This window comes from Mustela nivalis, assembly GCF_964662115.1.
Source record: "Mustela nivalis genome assembly, chromosome: 11".
Lineage (NCBI taxonomy): Eukaryota > Metazoa > Chordata > Mammalia > Carnivora > Mustelidae > Mustela > Mustela nivalis.
In genome coordinates this window covers 48,373,141-48,392,569 of record NC_139030.1, presented here as the reverse complement: position 1 = coordinate 48,392,569, position 19,429 = coordinate 48,373,141, and the positions used below count along the sequence as shown (strand labels likewise).

The window sequence follows — 19,429 nt, the reverse complement described above, 5'->3', positions numbered from 1 at the left end:
GATTAATGTTAGAACCACACAGTAATGAGCTGGAATGCAAATTCCTCTCTTGAATTCAACTATAATATTATATTAGTGATTCTTACTGTGAGAATAACAGCTCATTCTAAATTAGTATTGTAATACATCTTAAGGATCACATTGTAAGTTTTCTTTGTTCTGTAAGTCTAACAATGTATGATCAAAAGAAATAAAATTCCGTACTTTAAACACATTTTCTTTCTTATGTATTTACAATTAAGGAGGAGGGACATCCAAAAGTCTAAACGGCAAAAAAGAGAGAGGCAACTTAATAATGTCAGCCAAAGTTAGTGATCATGTATATGCCCTATGTGACATCTATGACTGCCACCTCTTTATACAGATTATTTTAGAATGACCTTAGAAAGTGAGTCCCAGCTTGTTTTTAAGTTTTCATTGTGTTGGGGCACCTGGGTGGCTCAGTGGGTTAAAGCCTCTGCCCGTGGCTCAGATCATGATCTCAGGGTCCTGGGATCGAGCCCCGCATTGGACTCTCTGCTCAGAGGAGAGTCTGCTTCCTCCTCTCTCTCTGCCTGCCTCCCTGCCTGCTTGTGATCTCTGTCTGTCAAATAAATAAAAATAAAATCTTTAAAAAAACATGTTCATTGTGTGAAAAATTAACAGTTTAAATTATCAATTTGGGCACATCCAAAGTAAAGCTCTCTGCTTTTCTCCTCTTAATCACAGATCATACTATAGGGTATAGAGTACAGCTAAATGTGTTATTTGGTATGAGCCCTGCCCCCCATACTTCAGGCTTCACACATTATCCAGCATGGATGTTCTGATTACTAGCCATTATCAAACCATTAGACAGAGTTTCCTGGGCTGGTCCCAACCCAGGCACCAGTAAATTGTCATTATCGCCAGAGATTGACCTGGAAATGTGGCTACCTGGCCCAACTCTCAAAAATGAAGGACCCCCTTTGAAAATAACATCACTTTTTATATTTGAATCTCCAAGAAGGGATCTCCATGAAGTTCTTCTTCTTCTTCTTCTTCTTCCTTTTTTTTTTTTTTTTTAAATCCAGCTTCTACAGCCTCTTTCTTTCCAGATGGTGCGTGGAGCCAAGGCTGTCAGAGACCCTTAGTCTCCTGCTGCCTTTTAATGCTGGTCCTTGATTGCTAATGACCCCCAGCTGGACTGGCTCCCCAACCCATTTAACCCCACTCTGCTGGGTTCCCATCTCATGCAGGGTGAGAGGCAGTGAGAGCTGGAAGTGGGAAGGTGCCAAGTCAGCCTGGACCTCTCGCTCTTTCAGAGGTAGTGGCGCGTTTCCCGGCGCCATCACGGATGTCCAAGATCGCTCCAGTGGAGAGCTCCTGTTAATATGATTTTCTTTATTGTCAGATAAATGCTACCAGGTTTCTGATTGTTAATATTTTATTTGGCTAAGCCAAGATACCAGAGTCCCTGAAAGAGTGTTTCCTTTAAGGTCCAAGAGTGGAGAACAGCTGATACAGATTCCCTAAAATATGTTAGTTTGTAAACTTAAAATTAAATGCACTGAACCTGTCGTTTAGCCTGGTCAGACCGAGTGGTCAGAGCACAGTGTGTCAGTATACAAAGTCACTGCACAGAAGCCCGAGTAAAAGTGGTAATTAATTTCCTTTTCAAGGCCTAAATAACTGTATAATGCAGGAGATACCCATTTTCAGATATGCTAACAACTAAGTTTTTACTTTGTTAAGCTTGGCTTGTTTTTTTTTGTTTGTTTGTTTTGTTTTTGACATGCTGGAATGGGCTTATAGCTATACTGATCAAGTGATTCAGAGAAGTGCAATTTAAATGGGAAAAAAATGTTGATGACGTTAATTTCTTGAGAGATCCTGAGTCCTGTGGAGAGACTCAGATCTCTTATGACCTCCTCATGACAAGATAACCTCCCATGAGAATAAAGGGAAAGGGAGGGTATGAGAGGCTCTTAGTCTGTATATTGTTTCCATTATGGATTAAGCTCATATCAGATTGTAAGAAAACAGGGCCAAGAAGTTTAGTAGTTCTGTATGACCTGGAAGAACTAGAGTCTAAACTCTTGATTGGAGCAGAGAACTGAAACCTCTGTGTCTCAATATTTTTATAAATCTTAAAGATGTACTAGATAGTTGGGCAAAATTTAATTTACAGTGTACCAAGGAAATTTTTTCCAACTTGCACAAAAATAGGACAATAACCCAAATGTAGTTATTTTCTTTTTAACTTTATTTCCCCCAGATACTTCCTATTTATTGGCTTTTGGAGATTAAAACAGAAAGAACCAGAGTGATCTCATTTTTCACCATTAATACTGCATTGATTCCACTTTTGCATCTTATTAGTATAAAGAAAACAAAAATCACAACTGTGGTTTCATTTGGTCTATTATTCCATTCTTTACAATTTCACATATACACACAATACACACACATACAGAGTTCCGAATCATTTGTGCATATAATCTCCCCCAAACCAAGTCCATCATACTAACGACTGCTCTCTGTATGTAAAAATATTTTACAATTTGTGAACCTGGGTGGGTGTTTGTACAGCTGTACGGCATTAACCTGTGCATTGCAGTTTTTGCTCACAGCTGGGAAGGGTGGGTGAGATTCAAGTGTGGTCTTTTAGTCCATCAGTAACCAAATGACCAAGAAAGGGGTTTGGGTGAGCACCCCCTTGTGCAGCATTGCCCATGAAGTGAATGAATCATATTACAGTGACGTTCTGGTATAGTTACCAAGAACTTTCCATCCTGAAGCCTGATTGCAGTTTGATGGGTCTTCTTTAAATTCCAAGAAGGCCAATAGGGTCCATAGGATTTATGTCCATTTTGAAAATGAATGGCTGGAATTTGGCAACCATAACATCTTAAATTTGGAATGGACCTTAAAGAGTCTCTTGGCTGATGGTTCTCTCTCTTCCTGCTTTCACACAACTAACTCTCATCAGGTACATCTCTCACTATGCACAGACACTCACAGGGAAGGAGCATGACTTCAGGGATAACAGCCTCAAATCTCCAGGCAAGAAAATGTGCACTACCACCCTTTGTCGAAAAATCATTCCATTGGTCCAACCCCTTGTTTCACAGATAAAACATGGCAGCCAGAAAAGTAAGCAGTTCACCTGGGTCACATACCAGAGAGTTCCAGAAATTGAACTATGCCCAGGCCTTCTGACCTCAAGTCCAGTGTTGGCTTCACTACAGCTGACCTGCTCTTTGCACACTAATAGCAAAAAGCAGAACCAGGTCCCAACTTAGAAAGCAAGGCAGAGCTGGGGATGAATGCCCCAGGATCCCCTGCCATGAGGAATCAAAGACCCAGTCACAATTAGTTTACTAAAACCAGCACTATCTGGTGTCCCATATCCTCAAGCATTTAAAATGTCGTTCCAATCTTCAAAGACATTCTTTCGTTCCATTTTTATCTGCTTTTACCCAGGACATTGTTTCCCAGCTCCCGAGTAGTTCACTAGGTGATTTGCATCTCATTAGGAGTTCCAGAAATGACATCTTCCAGCCTGCTGCCTAGCATTGTGGGTCTGCTAAGCATCAGATCAGGTCTTGGATTTTTTTCACATTGACATTTTTGAAAAAGCTGAATTAGTGCTGCTTTTCACTGGGCAGAGATTGGGTGGCCATTTTGGCCTTAATTCCTGCCCCCACACCCCCAACAGGGCCAAAGTTAGGGAATAGCCATTGTCAGGAACGGTAACAGATGAAGTCAGTCATCCCCACGGGAAGACGCGTGGCTGGAAGGGAACATTGCGAGAGCTCAGAATAAGCAGTTTAAAAACTCCTAAAAGCAGAGCGATGGGACATGATGCGAGCATTCTGAGTAGGCTGACCAGGAAACATAAAGCAGAAAGAAAGAAACCAACAGCAACCCATTGCTGAATCCATATTACCGATTCTAAGCTTGTGCCTTCTAAACATTTTTTACTTGTTTCAACCCTCCCGACACTCCAGCGCTTTTTGCCCTACGTTATGTTTGACTTAAAAAGAGTTTAGTAGGGCAGAATGGCTTTTCAGCTTTGTCATTCATTCACACCAAAACCTGCCAGAGAGCACTGAGCAGCATCATTCCCTCTGGACACCAGAGATAATGTTCCTGTGGTCGACAAAACTATTCTCTTGGGATATGAAAAATGATTTTCCCGGTGTCCATAGCTTTAAGCTCAAGCCATCTGACGTGGCTTCCGGCACAAAGTGAATACCTCACAGTGCTAGTAGTCCTCCGGGAGCTGCTGTCCCTTCCCCACAATTTCTCCAGCCCAACTGAAACTTCTCGACCACCCCCTCCCACCCCTGGCGCCCCACAGATGATGGCTAGCTGATCTGTGAAATCAATCTAAGCTTTTAGGAGAGGTTTAAGTCCTTAGTTTTTCCAAAGCTGGCTACAAGTTAAAATCTTCTGGAAAGGGATGGGGGAAGGGGTGGCGCTGTGTTTAAAAGCAGAGCTCTACCTTTGACTAACTGAATGACTAACTTGACTAACGTCCAGGGGTGAGTCTAAGGCATTTGTACTTTTTATAAAGTTCTTCAGAGGACTCTAACATGCAGCCAGGGTAGAGAACCACCCCCCATATAACCAGAATTGGGCAAACCCTTTAGGAGCACCTCCTCTGCCTTGGGTGCCAGGTTTTCTCTTTTCGTGTGTTATCTGTCATCTTCACCACAACCTTAATTGGGTGATCATCATCACCAAGTCAGACCTCTAGTAAGTGCTAGAGGTGGAATTCAGACTCCAGTTTTTCTAAACCTGCTGGGTTTTTTTTCTTTCACTACACCGATAGTTCTCAAAGTGTGGGACACGGTCCTCTAGTGGTCTGCAAGTTGATTTTAGATGGTGTCTGAATGTGACCTTAAATAACACTGATTGTGTAAAAGAAAGTTACTCCTTTTTCAGTTCTGGTTTAAATTCTTCATATTAAGGAGAAAATCGTGACTGTATTAATAGGTTTTAAATTCCTCTTACACTTACCTCTCCTTTTATCAAACCTTTTAAAGAAGCCCAGAACGTTCTGTGGTAAATAGAATCTAGTTCAGGTGTGATAGTACTGTTTTTGTTTTCATTGTATTTACTTCATGATTTACTTCTGTTTATGGCAGATGGCACTGGCTTTCCACTTAGCACAGGAGTGAATTAGGATTCATTTTTTTTTTAATGTGTTTAAGTAAAAAAAAAAAAATGTAGTTGATTTTAAAAATACTACATGAAGAATAGTACAGGTGTCTTGAATATAGCAAAAAATGTTTAAGTGGTGGATGATGACAGAAGGTTGAGATATGCTTTCCAACAACATGCTCATTTTCAAAAGGGGCATCTCCACACCTGGTAGCCAGTGGGAAGTCTCTTCTATCATCCCATCGCAACAGGCAGGCAAAGCTCATTCCATCCAGGGTAGGTCCAGCCGGAAACTTAGCTACTGCTTTTAGCTCACAAGCAATCCTGAAACACAAATGACTAATAAACAGGGAGGGGGGAAAAACAGACACTGTCCTCTCAAGTAATCAATGAAATGAAAATCAAAACACAAATGAGGTGCCATTTTTCACCTATTCAGTTATCAGATTTTATCTTAAGGATGCCGTCCCATCTGGTGAGGGCCTTCAGAAATGGATAAATCTCAGGTTCAGATGGTAGAAGGATATTTGCTACATACTTTCTGGATGGCAATTGGGATAAATCATGACTTTTAAAAATATGTATAATTTTTAGCCAATTGTTCAACCTCTAGGAATTTATCTTAAGAAACTAATAATGTGGATTATTATCAAAGATCATATCATGAGATGTTTCTCAAAGCACTACTTAGAGAAAAACACTGGACACAACTTTCATGCTGAATATAGGAGATTATTTTGGTTAATCATGCATCATCCATTAAATGAAATACCATACAACCATTTGAAATGATTCCATTGAGACCAATCTGGAAGACAAGTAACTTGTTCCAGGATTTACTGCTGTTTGGGGGGATGGAATCACAGAGGGGAGAAGAAAGATGGACTCTTGTGCTTAATTTATTTGAACATCATGTTCATTTATTACTTTAAAAATGTGGCTCTACGGACGCCTGGTTGGCTCTGTTGGTAGAGCATTCAACTCTTGATCTCAGGATTGTAAGTTTGAGCCCCATGTTGGCATGTAGAGATTCCTTAAAAAATCAGATCTTAAAAAAAAAAAAAATGTAACTCTCAAAGAAATACACTATTTTTCAAGTAGGTTAATATCATGGAAAATATGACTTTATTGTTAAGTAGAGGGGAAAGCAATAACAAGTAAATTTTTTGTTGTTAAGAAAAGTGAACGCAGGGACACCTGGATGGCTCAGTAGGTTAAATGTCTGCTTTTGGCTTAGTCAGGGTCTCAGGGTCCTGGGATTGAGCCCTGCCTTGGACTCCCTGCTCAGCACAGAGCCTGCTTCTCCCTCTGTTTCTGCCCCTCCCCCCTCCCTCCCCCCTACTACTCTCTCTCCCCCAAATAAATAAACTAATTCTTTATAAGGGAGGGGGGGAGAAAAGAAGAAAAATGAATACATACTCCTAGAAAAATCTTGAAAGGGTATTAAGAAAAAAAATACAACAGTGACAATCAACTTTGTTTTTAAGAAGCTGACTTCATCTCCACCCTTGGTAGGCTAGTTTCCCCAGAGGGGTCCAAGGATAGGAGAGGCCCTTTTTCTATTGGAAGCCCTGACAGTAATATTCTGACTGACAGAACCAAAGAGTGAGCCACATAGATGGAACAGATCTTAACAAAAATAGTGAACGGTCACCGTGTATTCATTCATTATTTGTTAAGTGTGTACCAAGCCCTGAGCTATAAAATAGTTTTAGGGGAAGTTATTACCACTTCCCTAACTAGTAAGGAGAAAATTCCATGTAGACAGTTTATAACTCCACCATCTTCCACAGGCACTAATTTAACTCAGGGATGTTTTCTTTGTAGCAATTTTGCAATTTTGAGGAAGATTGCTCATGACATAACACGGCAACTGGGAAAATTTGTAGCTTTCCTTTCATCTTCGAAAGGAAGATCTGAATTACATGCACCCCAGGAGAAAATCTCTCTTTCTGGTTGTGTGTGTGTTTTACAAAAGCACACTGAATTCCTTAGTCCCTCCTGAAGTTAGACAGGGCGAGGTGAAAACTTCTAAGAATGTCTCTGTAAAAGAACAAGCATCATAGTAAAGGCCACGGCCTGGGCTTTGAGATTTTTGAATCAAAAGACCTGAGCTAGCCCTGGCTCTGAAGGGAGACCAGAGAGAGGCCCGTGCTCCCCGGACTTAGACCCCTTAGCTATAAAAGGAAGGGGCCAAACCACAGAGATTTATCATCCTCCATGCCATGACTTAAATTGGAAAATCTGAACTCCCAGGGCATAATATCTTCCCTCCTGTTCCCTGTCAGGGGTCTGGGCATCCCCAAAACAGCCTGCACCTAAGGGTATATCAGGAGCAAGTGGTTTACAACACATCGAGAAGCTTCTTCCATAGACAGCATTTTTAAGGTAGTACAGATTATCGCAGACTCTACCGATGTGGCTCTTATCCGTAAGGAAAGATTTAATATGGGCTGTACATTAGAACAATCCAAGGAGATTTTTTTTTTGGGGGGGGGGGGGTACATCAGTGCCTAGGTCCTGACCTGGGCACCAGTATTTCTACTGGTATAACGTAAAGAAAATGATCTTTGGGACATTTGGAACCCCAAATTCTCCTTTGCTTCTAACTTGCTGTGTGATCTCTTGATCTCCCTATGCCTCTGTCATCTCTTTGGGGTTTGTCATCCTTCCCAAAAATGAGAATAAATGAAGGAAAAGCTACTTTGTAAAACAAGACTTGATCCATAAAAATGAAATGGTAAGTGGAAGAGACATAGGGCCAGAAAAGACAAGTCAAATCATTGGAGGCTAGTTCATTAAGTGTCCAGTGGAGTACCACACAGCATGGTCAGCAGTCATGGAGGAGAGAGATTATCCAGCTGACAGCTAGGCTGCTGTCACCCCCATCCGCCCTGAGAACTTTGGTCATAGAAATGATGTACCCCCTTTATGCACGGACTTGACAGAGCTCTGTAAGTTAATTGCATAAATCTAATTCTGTTTTGTGCACCAGGGATATATCTAGTAACCCCATATGGGATTTGCCATTTGTAAATCTAGAACACTGAACACTGTTTGCTTCATGGGGATGTTTTACTTGGCAAGTAAAACCAAGGGAATGCCTCATCCACAAACGGCAATCAGATCAGCAGTCTTACCGCCCAGAACATATTCCTGCCTGAGGAGGGCCCACAGGGAGTGTGTGCGGGGCTATGGTTCTCCCAGTGTGCTCTCTCCCTTTCCTCGCAGGAACCCTGCCCACTGCCTGTCCATTCCTCAGGGGCCCAGAATCCATGCTGCCCCACTAAGAAGGGGAATATTTGGACTGTATGCCCCATCCTGCCCTCCCTTGTGGTGCTCCTCCCCTCATTATGATCCTGTTAGAAAATAGATCAAAATGAACCATCTGTAATGGGTGATAAAAAGTGAAACCCGGGGCACCTGGGTGGTTCAGTGGGTTAAAGCCTCTGCCTTTGGCTCAGGTTATGATCCCAGCATCCTGGGATCGAGCCCCGCATCAGGCTCTCTGCTCAGCATGGAGCCTGCTTCCCTTCCTCTCTCTGCATTTGTAATCTCTGTCTGTCAAATAAATCAATAAAATCTTAAAAAAAAAAAAAAGTGAAACCCTAGGGGACAAACTGTTAGGGGACAGTCTGGAGGAAGAGCATTTGTAGCCAAAATACCTGTAACTCAGCAGGTCAGAGTGGGAAATAGTTTCCTTCTTCATCTCTGAGACCCTCTGAGGGAACAAAAGGCCTTATTTGTGACTTGAAATGGTGCTGGAATCAGGGCTGCACGGATTTAACAACAACAAAAAAATACAGAACACCCAGCTAGATTTGAATTTCAAATGAACAACTGATCACTTTTTAATACAAGTATGTCCTGAGTATTGCACAGGGTTTTATTAGATTAAAAAAAAAGTATTGGTTGTTTATCTGAAATTCAGATTTAATTGGGTGTTCTGTATTTGATCTGGCAACTCTAGTGTGGGGATACCTGCATGTTCAATAAAGAGAATTGAAATATGAAATTTCCAAATCAGCTGTTTGAAGTTTTGCGACGAAGCTGGCAACTGAACCATCAAGGGCTTAGCCCGTTGTGCAAACACAGTGTGATGATTTGGGGTTGGGGATCCAGAAGTATGCCTGACCCCGTGCTCCTGACTGAGATGCCATTTACAAGTCTTCCATTTTGCAATGAATTTATCTGCAGTTTATAATAAGGTTCTGGGACAGAACTCCTAAGAGAAAGATGTGCTCAGGTCTCAAATATGAAATCAGAAGACGCAAGGGGAAAAGAAGGTGCAGGGATTCTTGAAAGGGGAAAAGACGTGTGTCAAATGGTATCCATGACATCATATACTTTCAAAAACTGCTAAGAGGAGGTAACCTCCAGAGGATTACAAACTGGAACATTCGCTTGGCTTACACACGTTTGCGTGAGCTAGACAGAAATAGGCCACTTTCAGATTATGAACATCATTGTCTTCAAATGACTCATATACTAATGTTTATCTTCAAACTTGAATTACCCATTTACCTACATAAACAAGTCAAATGAACTAGGTAAATTGCCACATACCCTATTGTTTCATACCTCTTAGAAACGAACTTTTGCCTTGGAAGCCAAAAGACAGGGGTTCTAGCTTCCGCTTTGCCTCTTTGAGATTTAACTTTCTTAGCTATACTTTCTTCATCTACAGAAAGAAAGAATAATTTTGCCCTACACGCCTCATTGATTTATTTTAATTTTTTTCTTTTAACTTTTAAAGGAAAAAATTCATGATAAACTTCTCAATGTGCACACCTATTTAGATTTAATCAATGTGATATATGCTGTTTTGTCTTTTTCTTCTTTTTCTGAATTTTGAATTTTCATCTTTCAACAGCATAAATTAATTGATCTTTGTTGATGCCTTCGTGGGAACATGGGAATATCATGTCCATATCCCAGAGTTATCTTCTCCCCAATTATTAAATATTTGTCATGTTTCTAGCTTTTTTCCACTACAAAAGTGTCATCATAATCCATCTTCATATAAATTCTTTTTCTCTCCGTCTGGTCTCCTTCACTGGGACATGTTTCTTGGAACAAGTTGCTTAGCTTGTGTTATTTGTTGTCAAGTTGTTATTTATTCTCTCAGGCAAAGTGGAGCCTATGGGCTCATCTGTGTATGTAGGGCCACTCCCACATTGTCTTTGGATCTTTAATTTATCCTAATTAATAGAAAAGCAGTAGTAGTTGTTTTAGTTGAAGCTGTTTGTCAGGATAGCTAAACCATTTCAGTATCCCATTTCATTTAATTGTATTTCAATATGTATGAATGTGTCTCCATATTTCTCTTGCCTTCCTCTCCACATTATGGTTGGTAGACTTCTGTGTGTATATATTTTTAAATTTGTTTATAATCTTTCTAATGTACTTCCTTTCATCTTAGTTTTGTTACTGTCCATCATATAGAATATTTTACTTTCTTGTTTATATTATAATTGAACCCATCGTTGTCATTAATATCTTCTTCCATAGTTAAGATAATCCATTTCATTCCCTTTAAGGTTTTTATAGGAATATTTAAAATGTTTAACTATATAACACATCTGGAATTTATTGTGGCCTGTGAGAATCAAAAAGCATATTGAGAAAAGTAAACAATTTAGAATTTTTTAAAATTAACTGGAGTCCAGCAGCACTAACTTATGACAAGTCACTCAACCTCTTAAGACCCTGTGCTCTCTACTAGACTGAAGATAGGGACCTTGTCTTATTTTCCTTTTTTCCCCCACAATAAAAAATATTTATAATTTTGTAAATTATAAAATTTATATATTTATATTACATACAGGATAAATTTTATAAGGTCTATATTCAAGTTATACTTTTTGCATCTTACTATGAAATTGTTCCAACAGCATTTATTAAATAATGATTCATTTCCTAAATATTTATTGGGTTGCTTATTATTGATCACATATCAGTGGTACTCATATTTCTTCCAATGGCAAAATGCTTCGAAGTTATGGCATTCTGTAAAACATCATGAAACATGGAGATATTTAAGCTACAATAATGAAAATTAAAACTTGATGCTAAATCAGACACTAACTTACATTAGATTGTAGTATAGTATAGATGCCATCAGAAACCAACCGTCGTTTTTTTTTTTATTTGTGGGAGAAATGTTAAAATTGAGAAGATTCTACCCAATAACTTAATTTCTTCTAAGAATATGAAAAAACACCCACCCATGGAACAGCAAGTTCATCGAGAGCAAAAGTTGAAAACCACATCTTATATCAAGCATACCCAATTGAGAACATAAATAAAAGCTTCTGATCAAATGTAAACACTACATGAAGTCCAGCTGAACTGGGCTGAACTCCAGCTGAACTCAGAAACTATTAAGATCAGCCTTTTGAGTTTCCAAGGTTGGAATTCCCATAATATTAGGAAGTCTAAGGGAAAATAGATGTCAGATCTCCAGTGTGTGTTCACCCCAACAACCTTACCTCCAGGCACTTCTCTTCATTAATCTATAAATCAGAGGAGGTGACACAAGGGACTTTGTGTCCTACCATATCACAGTTTATGGACTTCACAAAGCAAGCAGGAGGTAGGTATGTTGGAAATATCAGAAAGAACCGATTTCCATCCTGGATTCCTTCTACTCTGAGGACAACGGCAGCATGAGAGCTGGAGTCCGGCCTTCTGCACAGACTTCCTGAAGATATGGACAGGGATACCTTTAAAGGCTACTCGAGCCCTCTGCAAGCAATGCGTCATTGTGCTATGCTAAATAATATGTTTTCATGGAGCTTACTTTTACTTACACCTTAGCTTACAAAAAAAGTTTCTTGTTAAGAAAAACAATATGCTGTAGTTTTAAAAAGAACACTTCTAGAACAGGAGATAAGAATCTAGGGTTGTAAAAAAAAAAAAAAAAAAAAAAAAGAATCTAGGGTTGTGTCCTCATTCTACCACTTCATCTGGAATGAGTCATTCAACATTTGTGGGCCTCAGTTTTCTTTTCAAAAAAAAAATGCGTGTTTAGAATAAATGGTTGCTAAAGTCCTGTATGGTTCTAATCACCTTGTTCAAGATAGATATGTTCCTGTTCGAGAAAAGTGCAAATGCAAAACTTCATACTTAGGAAACTGCTGATTTGCTCTTCATAATGCCCCTTGCTGAGTCAATCTTCACTTAGAAAATTCCCCCAGAATTTCCCTAAATAGTAGGAACCTCTAGTGAAGTCAAGCTATAGTTCCAAGTACAAATCTCCAACTCCACTTTATGAATATGATATACACTTGGTAGAAGAAAGTTATATCTCTTCTCTAGACTGTCACATTTGTGAACAATATCCTGTGGCAGTTCTGGGGCATGCGTGTGTGTGTGCACGTGCGCGCAAGCGTGTATGTTGGCAAGAAGTTAGAGCTGCTAAATCCTGATTCAGATATAGTGTGAAAAGGACAGCAGATTCCACGAAAATCATCTGCTTGGAAAGGAAATAAATCATGACTTCATTGGACACGTGGTTTGCTTTTTATTTTTTAAAGATTTTATTCATTTATCTGACAGAGAGAGAGAGATCACAAGTAGGCAGAGAGGCAGGCAGAGAGAGAGGGGGAAGCAGGCTCCCTGCTGAGCAGAGAGCCCAATGAGGGGCTCAATCCCAGAACCCTGAGATCATGACCCAAGCCAGAAGGCAGAGACTTAACCCACTGAGCCACCAAGGTGCCCCTGGACACTTAGTTCTTAATCTTCAGTTCACTCTTGGTCCAGGGTTCTGAAATCAGGGCTAACACAGAGAGACTTCTCTGTGAAGCCATGCAATTATCTTTTCCCCTTCTCCTTTCCACTGTATTTCCAGAGATTGCACGGATCAATGGTACTGTTCAAAGCATTTCAGTAAATACTGGTTCAAGCCATTTTCCCTCCAAAATGTATCCCACTGAAAGGTTTGCTTCTCATCTACCCAGGAGTGTGTGTGCTCCAGATGTCTTTGAACCCTCAATGTAGAATGTGGTACAAACTATCCCAGATTGCTTTCGTTGTCCTGAGTTATCGCACTAAGCTACCACTCCACACTCTACAAAGGCTGACCACCAACCTCTGCTTCACCAGCATGGATGAACCCAGTTTGCTTTCTGTCACTCTTGACGGCTGACTTGGATAAGAGCGACGAAGGCAAAGTTATAGTGGTCCTTGTTTAGCCTTAGCAGTTCCTGTGTGTGCATATGTGTCTTAGCATGACATTTCTGCCAATATTAGCATACCTGTTAAAACGGGACACGGTTTCCTCTAAGTGCATCTACGTGAAGAGCAGTTTTTTACCTGATTTTCCCAACACCTTGAATGGTTTACAGTGAAGTTTTGCTGTCTTGCTGCAATTTCAGAAAACGGTCTTATACAGAAGCAGCGAACACCTCGCCGAAGATGTCAGCAGCCCAAAATGTTGAGTAGCCCTGAGGACACCATGTACTATAACCAGTTAAATGTGAGTTCAAAGTGGTCATAAAGCTGTTTCACTGGCTTTGTTTCCAGTTAATAATTCTGTTATTAATACCTGTTCCAGCCCCTCCAGCCCCACCCCCACTCTCTTATGCTCTCTTCTTGAACATGTGCTTAGGCTCTTTATCTGTTGCTTTCATGTCAGGATGTCTGCCTTCACGGTGAATAATTGATGTGGTTTATCAAAGACGAGCAAGATGCATGCTTCATCAGGCTCACTTGAGCCCTTTGATCAAAAAAATTATGCTGTGACTTCTGATATTATCAGCATCTGCTTGCATTCAACACAAAATCACTTTGAATTAAAAATTAACGACTTGCTGCTTTGCTTTGACTGTGTGTTCTTGGCCCTCTCCACAGGGAACTCTAGAATATCAAGGGAGCAAGAGGAAGCCAAGAAAACTTGGGTAAATATCTGTCTTCTTAGTTCTAAGCAACTGTAAACAGAAGGGGTCCTTTGTGATATTACAGAAAATGCAAAACTTTTCAGAGAAGCTTCTAAAAATATGCAAATAGGGATATCACCCCTATTATTGACATTGGAAACTACTTTTCACAGTAGCAGCTTTATAAAACTTGAATCTATTCTGTCCGAAAAGGCTGAAATTGTCACCTAAAGGCAAATGTTATTTTTCACAATTATCCCAGGAAATTGGGGTTTCCCTCATAATTGCAGATGTAGCAGACTGTATAAGACTCTTCCACAAATAAGAGCATTCCATGCAATGCAAATATGCCAGTTCCCACATCACCCTACCCCTGGACCTTAAAGGTACACAAAGGGAAATCTCCCCCAGTGGTTAAAGGACTCTTCTGGTTTGTTAGTATGCCGATAGAGAATATAGTGACATAGGTAAGGTACCAGTTTGAGAACTGGAGGAGGACAGGAGGGAACTTTCTCCTCTAGAAGGAACCAAACAGGGACAGACAAGTCAATGCAGGCAAATTGTAATTTGATCACAACTTCCAGACCCCACTAAATTGGGCCCAATATCGGCCTGTGACCCTGAGGTGAAATGCTTTGTGGATCAGACCTCAGTTCCTGTGTTTTGGGAGAGCCTGAGCTACCTACCCTAAGCTGTCCTTCCTTCCCACTGGGGGAACCCAATCCTGTTCTCATATGCAACTTCAGCTGCTGCAGTGATGACTGTACCCTTTTTCCTTTTTTTTCTGCTGAAAACTCTTTTCTTTGTTGCAGCCAAATCAAAGTGCTTGATGGAGAAGACGAATATTACAAATCTTTGTCACCTGTGGACTCTGTTCCTGAGGAAGATAACCCATCCTGCCCTTTCCTTTCTTCCTCACCCTCAAAAGGAGCATCTTTTGCTCAGCTCTGAGGTGTACTTTCTGCCCCCCACCCAGTCTGTTCAGGGTAAGAACAATCATGGTAATTGACTGACTATCATTTAATAAGAAAGAGGTGTGATGGGGCCAGCTTCTTTGGACACATAGTCTGGGTCTGAGCCTTGCCAAATAATTTTCAGATACCTAACCATTTTCTCAAATCTCCACTGCCCTCCCCACATCTGCAGTGCAACCTGAACTGGGCAGTTTTTCCTTTTCTCATCTCATGGGTACCTGTGGGACACTGAACATCCTTCTAGACTACAGCAATAAGCATCATTCGTGCCCTCAGCATCTAAGAGGATAATAAGCCAATCATGAATGCTGATGATATTCATTTTTCCTGCCACATCAGTCCATGCAAAATCTGCCCCTGTGAAAATCCAGGCCTCCCTTTTCACCTCACTTCTCCCCTGCACTCCCCACCTCCTCCGAGAGATGCTTCAGGCCTCTCTCCAGAGTCAGAATTCCACTGGAGTGTGTCCCCACTCAAGGTCTCCTAGGCCAGGATAATTTTTTGTGTTTAGGGGGAGAGGCCTAATCTTTATCTAAGGCTGATGAACCCCTCTCCTGCTAGTTATTATGCTGATAAAGACTTGACTCTTTACTTCCATCATCTTCACAGTAAAAACAAAGAAATTAGAGGGAAAGAAAATTTGGACCTGTCATAGTCTATGTCACATGGCTTAGTAAATTCCCATTCTCCGGTCAGTGGTGTCCATGAGGCTGTGAGTAATTTTTGGGAAAGGATCTTATCTTGTGCCTGTCTTTGTGGGCAGAGCCTAGGACAGTGCCTGGCACAGAATGGACATCTAGTAAGTGGCCTTACATGAATGGTGAGACTTCACTTAGTTACATATGTGACAGGAAAGTAGCTGTCAATTGTGCCTTCCTCATGATTAATCACTTTTCTTACACTGTAAGCTCTGATTTTTCACTCCAGGTTGGGCTAGTCCTATTATAGTAATGTTATACCATATATTATAATATATATAATATGATTCAATAAAACAAACATCTCTTGAGCAACTACTCCATGCAAAACAATGTGTGAGATTGCTCTATGATGTAAAAACAAAAACAAAAACAAAAAAACCTACAAGACCTTTTCTCTAGAACAGATGTTCTCGGATTTTTCTTTCTTTCTTTCTTTCTTTTTTTTTTTTTTTTTTTTTTTTTTGCTTTAAAATATTTGGCAGATCATACATGTGGGAGTACCCAGGTTTGGGGGAAAAAAATAAGTGGAAAAAATAGAAAAAATTGTTAGCCAGAGTTACAGAGAGGACAATTTTAATACACATTTTACAAAGATAAAATACTGAAACGAGGCATCTAAAGATCTCAGAAATTATACTTTTAAAGAAAAAGAAATAGGAAAATCCAATTATCCAATAGTTTACTTTTTAAAAAAGTGAGCCTTGATTTTTTTCCTCACATATTCACCCCAAATGTAATGTTTATTAAGGTATACAAGTACAGCAGAAGAAACATAAATGAACTTCATTGTTTAAAAAATATGTAGTCTATGTAGCTTTTTAACATTATTTTAAGGTAAGTATTTTTGTTTTGGAGTATAGCATAGGTGTACAAAATAGTGATTCGACAGTTCTGTGCCTCGTGCAGTGCTCACCACTCTAAGTGTAGTTCCCATCTCTCACCATACCGCATACTTGACAGTATTCCTTGTGCTTCGCTTTTCATCTCTGTGACTTAGTATTTGAAACAGGAAGTCTGCCCCCTCACCCCCGGGCAGCTCAGTCAGTTCAGTGTCTGACCCTTGATTTTGGCTCAGGTTACAATCTCAGGGTTGTGAGACACTGGGCGTGGAGTCTGCTTAAAATTCTCTCCCTCTCCCTCTCCTCTCCTCCATCCATCAATCAACCAGCCAACCTATCAATCCATCTAGAGGTCTGTTATCTCCTAATCCTCTTCACCTATTTCACCTGTCCTGCCACCCCTCCCCTCTGGCAACTACTGTTTTTTCCCTATATTTTTTAGTCTGTTTCTGGTTTTTGTTTTTATGTTTGTTTGTCCATTTGTTCATCTATTTGTTTCTTAGATTCCATATGTAAATGAAATTATACAATATCTGTATTTCTCTGACTTACTTTACATAGCATAATACCCCTATAGGTCCATCCATGCTGTCACAAAATGCCAAGATCTCATTCTTTTTTATGGGTGAGTAATATTCCATTACATATATATATAATACACACACACATACATATACACAGTACTTCTTCTTTACCCATTCATCTATCAGTGGATTTATAGGTTGCTTCCATAGCCTGGCTATTATAAATAATGCTGCAATAGACATAGGGTTGCATAGATATTTTTGAATTGGTGTTTTCATTTTCTTTGAGTAAATACCCAGTAGTGGAATTACTGGATCTTAGGATATTTCTATTTTTAATTTTTTGAGGAACCTCCCTACTTCTTTCCACAGTGTTTGCACCAATTTGTATGCTTAGCAACAGTGCACAAGGGTTCTGTTTGCTCCACATCCTTGCCAACTCTTGCTATTTCTTATCACACCATTATGACTGGTATGAGGTGATATTCCTTATTTTGGAAGTTTTACTTTTATCACTGACTTTTCTACTTTTGATTTGCTAATATTAGCTGTTTTTCAAACTGTTGAGTAAAAGTGTTCCTAACTTCCCATTTGTCTGTGTACAATATAATAGTTATCTGCCTTGTTTCTAATTAAATATTTCCATAAATAAATTAAAAGGAAACAAATAATTATAAAATTATAATTTAGAAGATCTGTAATAAATAGTCTTTGCCACAGCTCTTACTCCTAACAGTACTTTAGAAATGGGATTCACTACCAGCTACACCATCAACAGATTGTAGATGTTACTCTTGGACTAGTCATAATGCCACGAACTCAAGAAGCAGTTCTTAGATCAAGTATATGAGAATGATGCAACTTGGAATCTCAGAAATGTCCTATGAGTTTATTAAAGTAATATGCATATGGCAAAAACAAAACAAAAATCAAAGAGTCCAGAGGGTTTATAATGGAAATCAATCTTCTTCTCCCTGTCCCTACCTTAGTCCCTCCCCACTGAAACAACCATGTCTTATTATTTCTAATTCTAATTCTTTGAATAGTTTCCATCACGTCGGTGAATAATTTACTTCCATCTTCTTGGTTTATTATTTTCAATAATATTTACTCTCCCCCTCTGTGAAAGGTGTGCATTTATTTCAATTCTCCCTGCCCTTCTTCCAGTGCTTATAATTTGATGCTTAAATTTTTGTTGATTACCTTTTAAACTTTAAATTATATAATTAAACACCTATTTTTGTATGTCATTGACTTTAGATAGTATCTCTGCAAGAATACCTGACATGAAGAAAACCAACAAGGTGAAAAATGCTGTCAAGACAAAATAACTGACCCTGGACGAAACAGAAATCATCCTGGGAATACCACAGTTTTTAAAAGCTTCATTGCAAAACCATTGGTGTTCATGTTGTGAGCTGCTGATTTTTCTTCCATTTTGGTACATCTGCAGACATGCCTCCATCCACTTTAACTTACTTTATTTTTAAATGTCATGCAAATACAGAAAAAGGCACAAATCAGAAGACTCAACTCAATAAGTTATCAGAAAATTGGTATCTACATAACTGCCCCTACAGTCAAGTTATCTGTGTAACCACTCCTACAGGCTGAAGGTTATTAGAAAGTATATATATAAACTATCTGTGGGTCCATTAGAACATTGTCAGCATACTAGAAGTCTCCCTTTATCCATTCCCAATCACCCACCTCTCCAAAGGCAAGCATTCTCATGACAGGTATAAATACTTCCTTGGTTTTCTTTATAATTTTGCCATTTACACACATCCCTAAACACTATAGTTAAATTTGGCTTCTTATGTTAGGTTCTAGGAGCTTTCTATAAATGGAATCACGTAGTATATAATCTTTTGGGTTTTGTTTCTTTTATTTGGTGTTTTATTTGTGAGATTCATCTATGTTGTGGAATATAAATGTAGCTCATTTATTTTCAAAACTATGTAGCATTCCAGTATATGAATACGGAGCAACTGACTTAGCCATTCTGCTTTTGATAGACAAATATGAATTATTTCCAATTTGGGGTTATTCTGGACATTGCTACTATTATTGTTGTATGTCTCTTGGTGTCTGCTTTCATGCATATCTGTTGGCTGTGTACCTAGGATTAAGATGGCAGAATTCTAAGGTACCCATATCTGCACTTCAGTAGGTAATACCAAACTGTTTTCCCAAGTGATTTTACCAATTCACAGTCTCACCCGTGACATAAAAGAGCTTCCATTATTCTGTATTCTCCCCGATTCTTGTTATTTTTAGTCCTCATACGGATACTCCAATGAATATATATTAGAATTTCACTGTTGATTTCTAGCTTACATATCTCTGATTAATAATGATATTGAGCACATTTTCATACTT

General features: G+C 39.4%; 1 protein-coding gene across 1 annotated transcript in view; it reads left to right on the top strand.

Moving 5' to 3' along the window:
- Positions 1 to 18,624, top strand: part of MYO3B (myosin IIIB) — a 201,112-nt gene extending 182,488 nt beyond the window's left edge. The window contains exons 15-18 of the mRNA XM_082689208.1: positions 13,509 to 13,609; positions 13,984 to 14,030; positions 14,822 to 14,995; positions 18,308 to 18,624. Coding sequence (XP_082545334.1) covers positions 13,509 to 13,609; positions 13,984 to 14,030; positions 14,822 to 14,960 — 287 coding nt within the window. The 3' untranslated portion in view covers positions 14,961 to 14,995; positions 18,308 to 18,624. The remainder of the gene's footprint in view (positions 1 to 13,508; positions 13,610 to 13,983; positions 14,031 to 14,821; positions 14,996 to 18,307) is intronic.
- Positions 18,625 to 19,429: the final 805 nt, after the last annotated feature.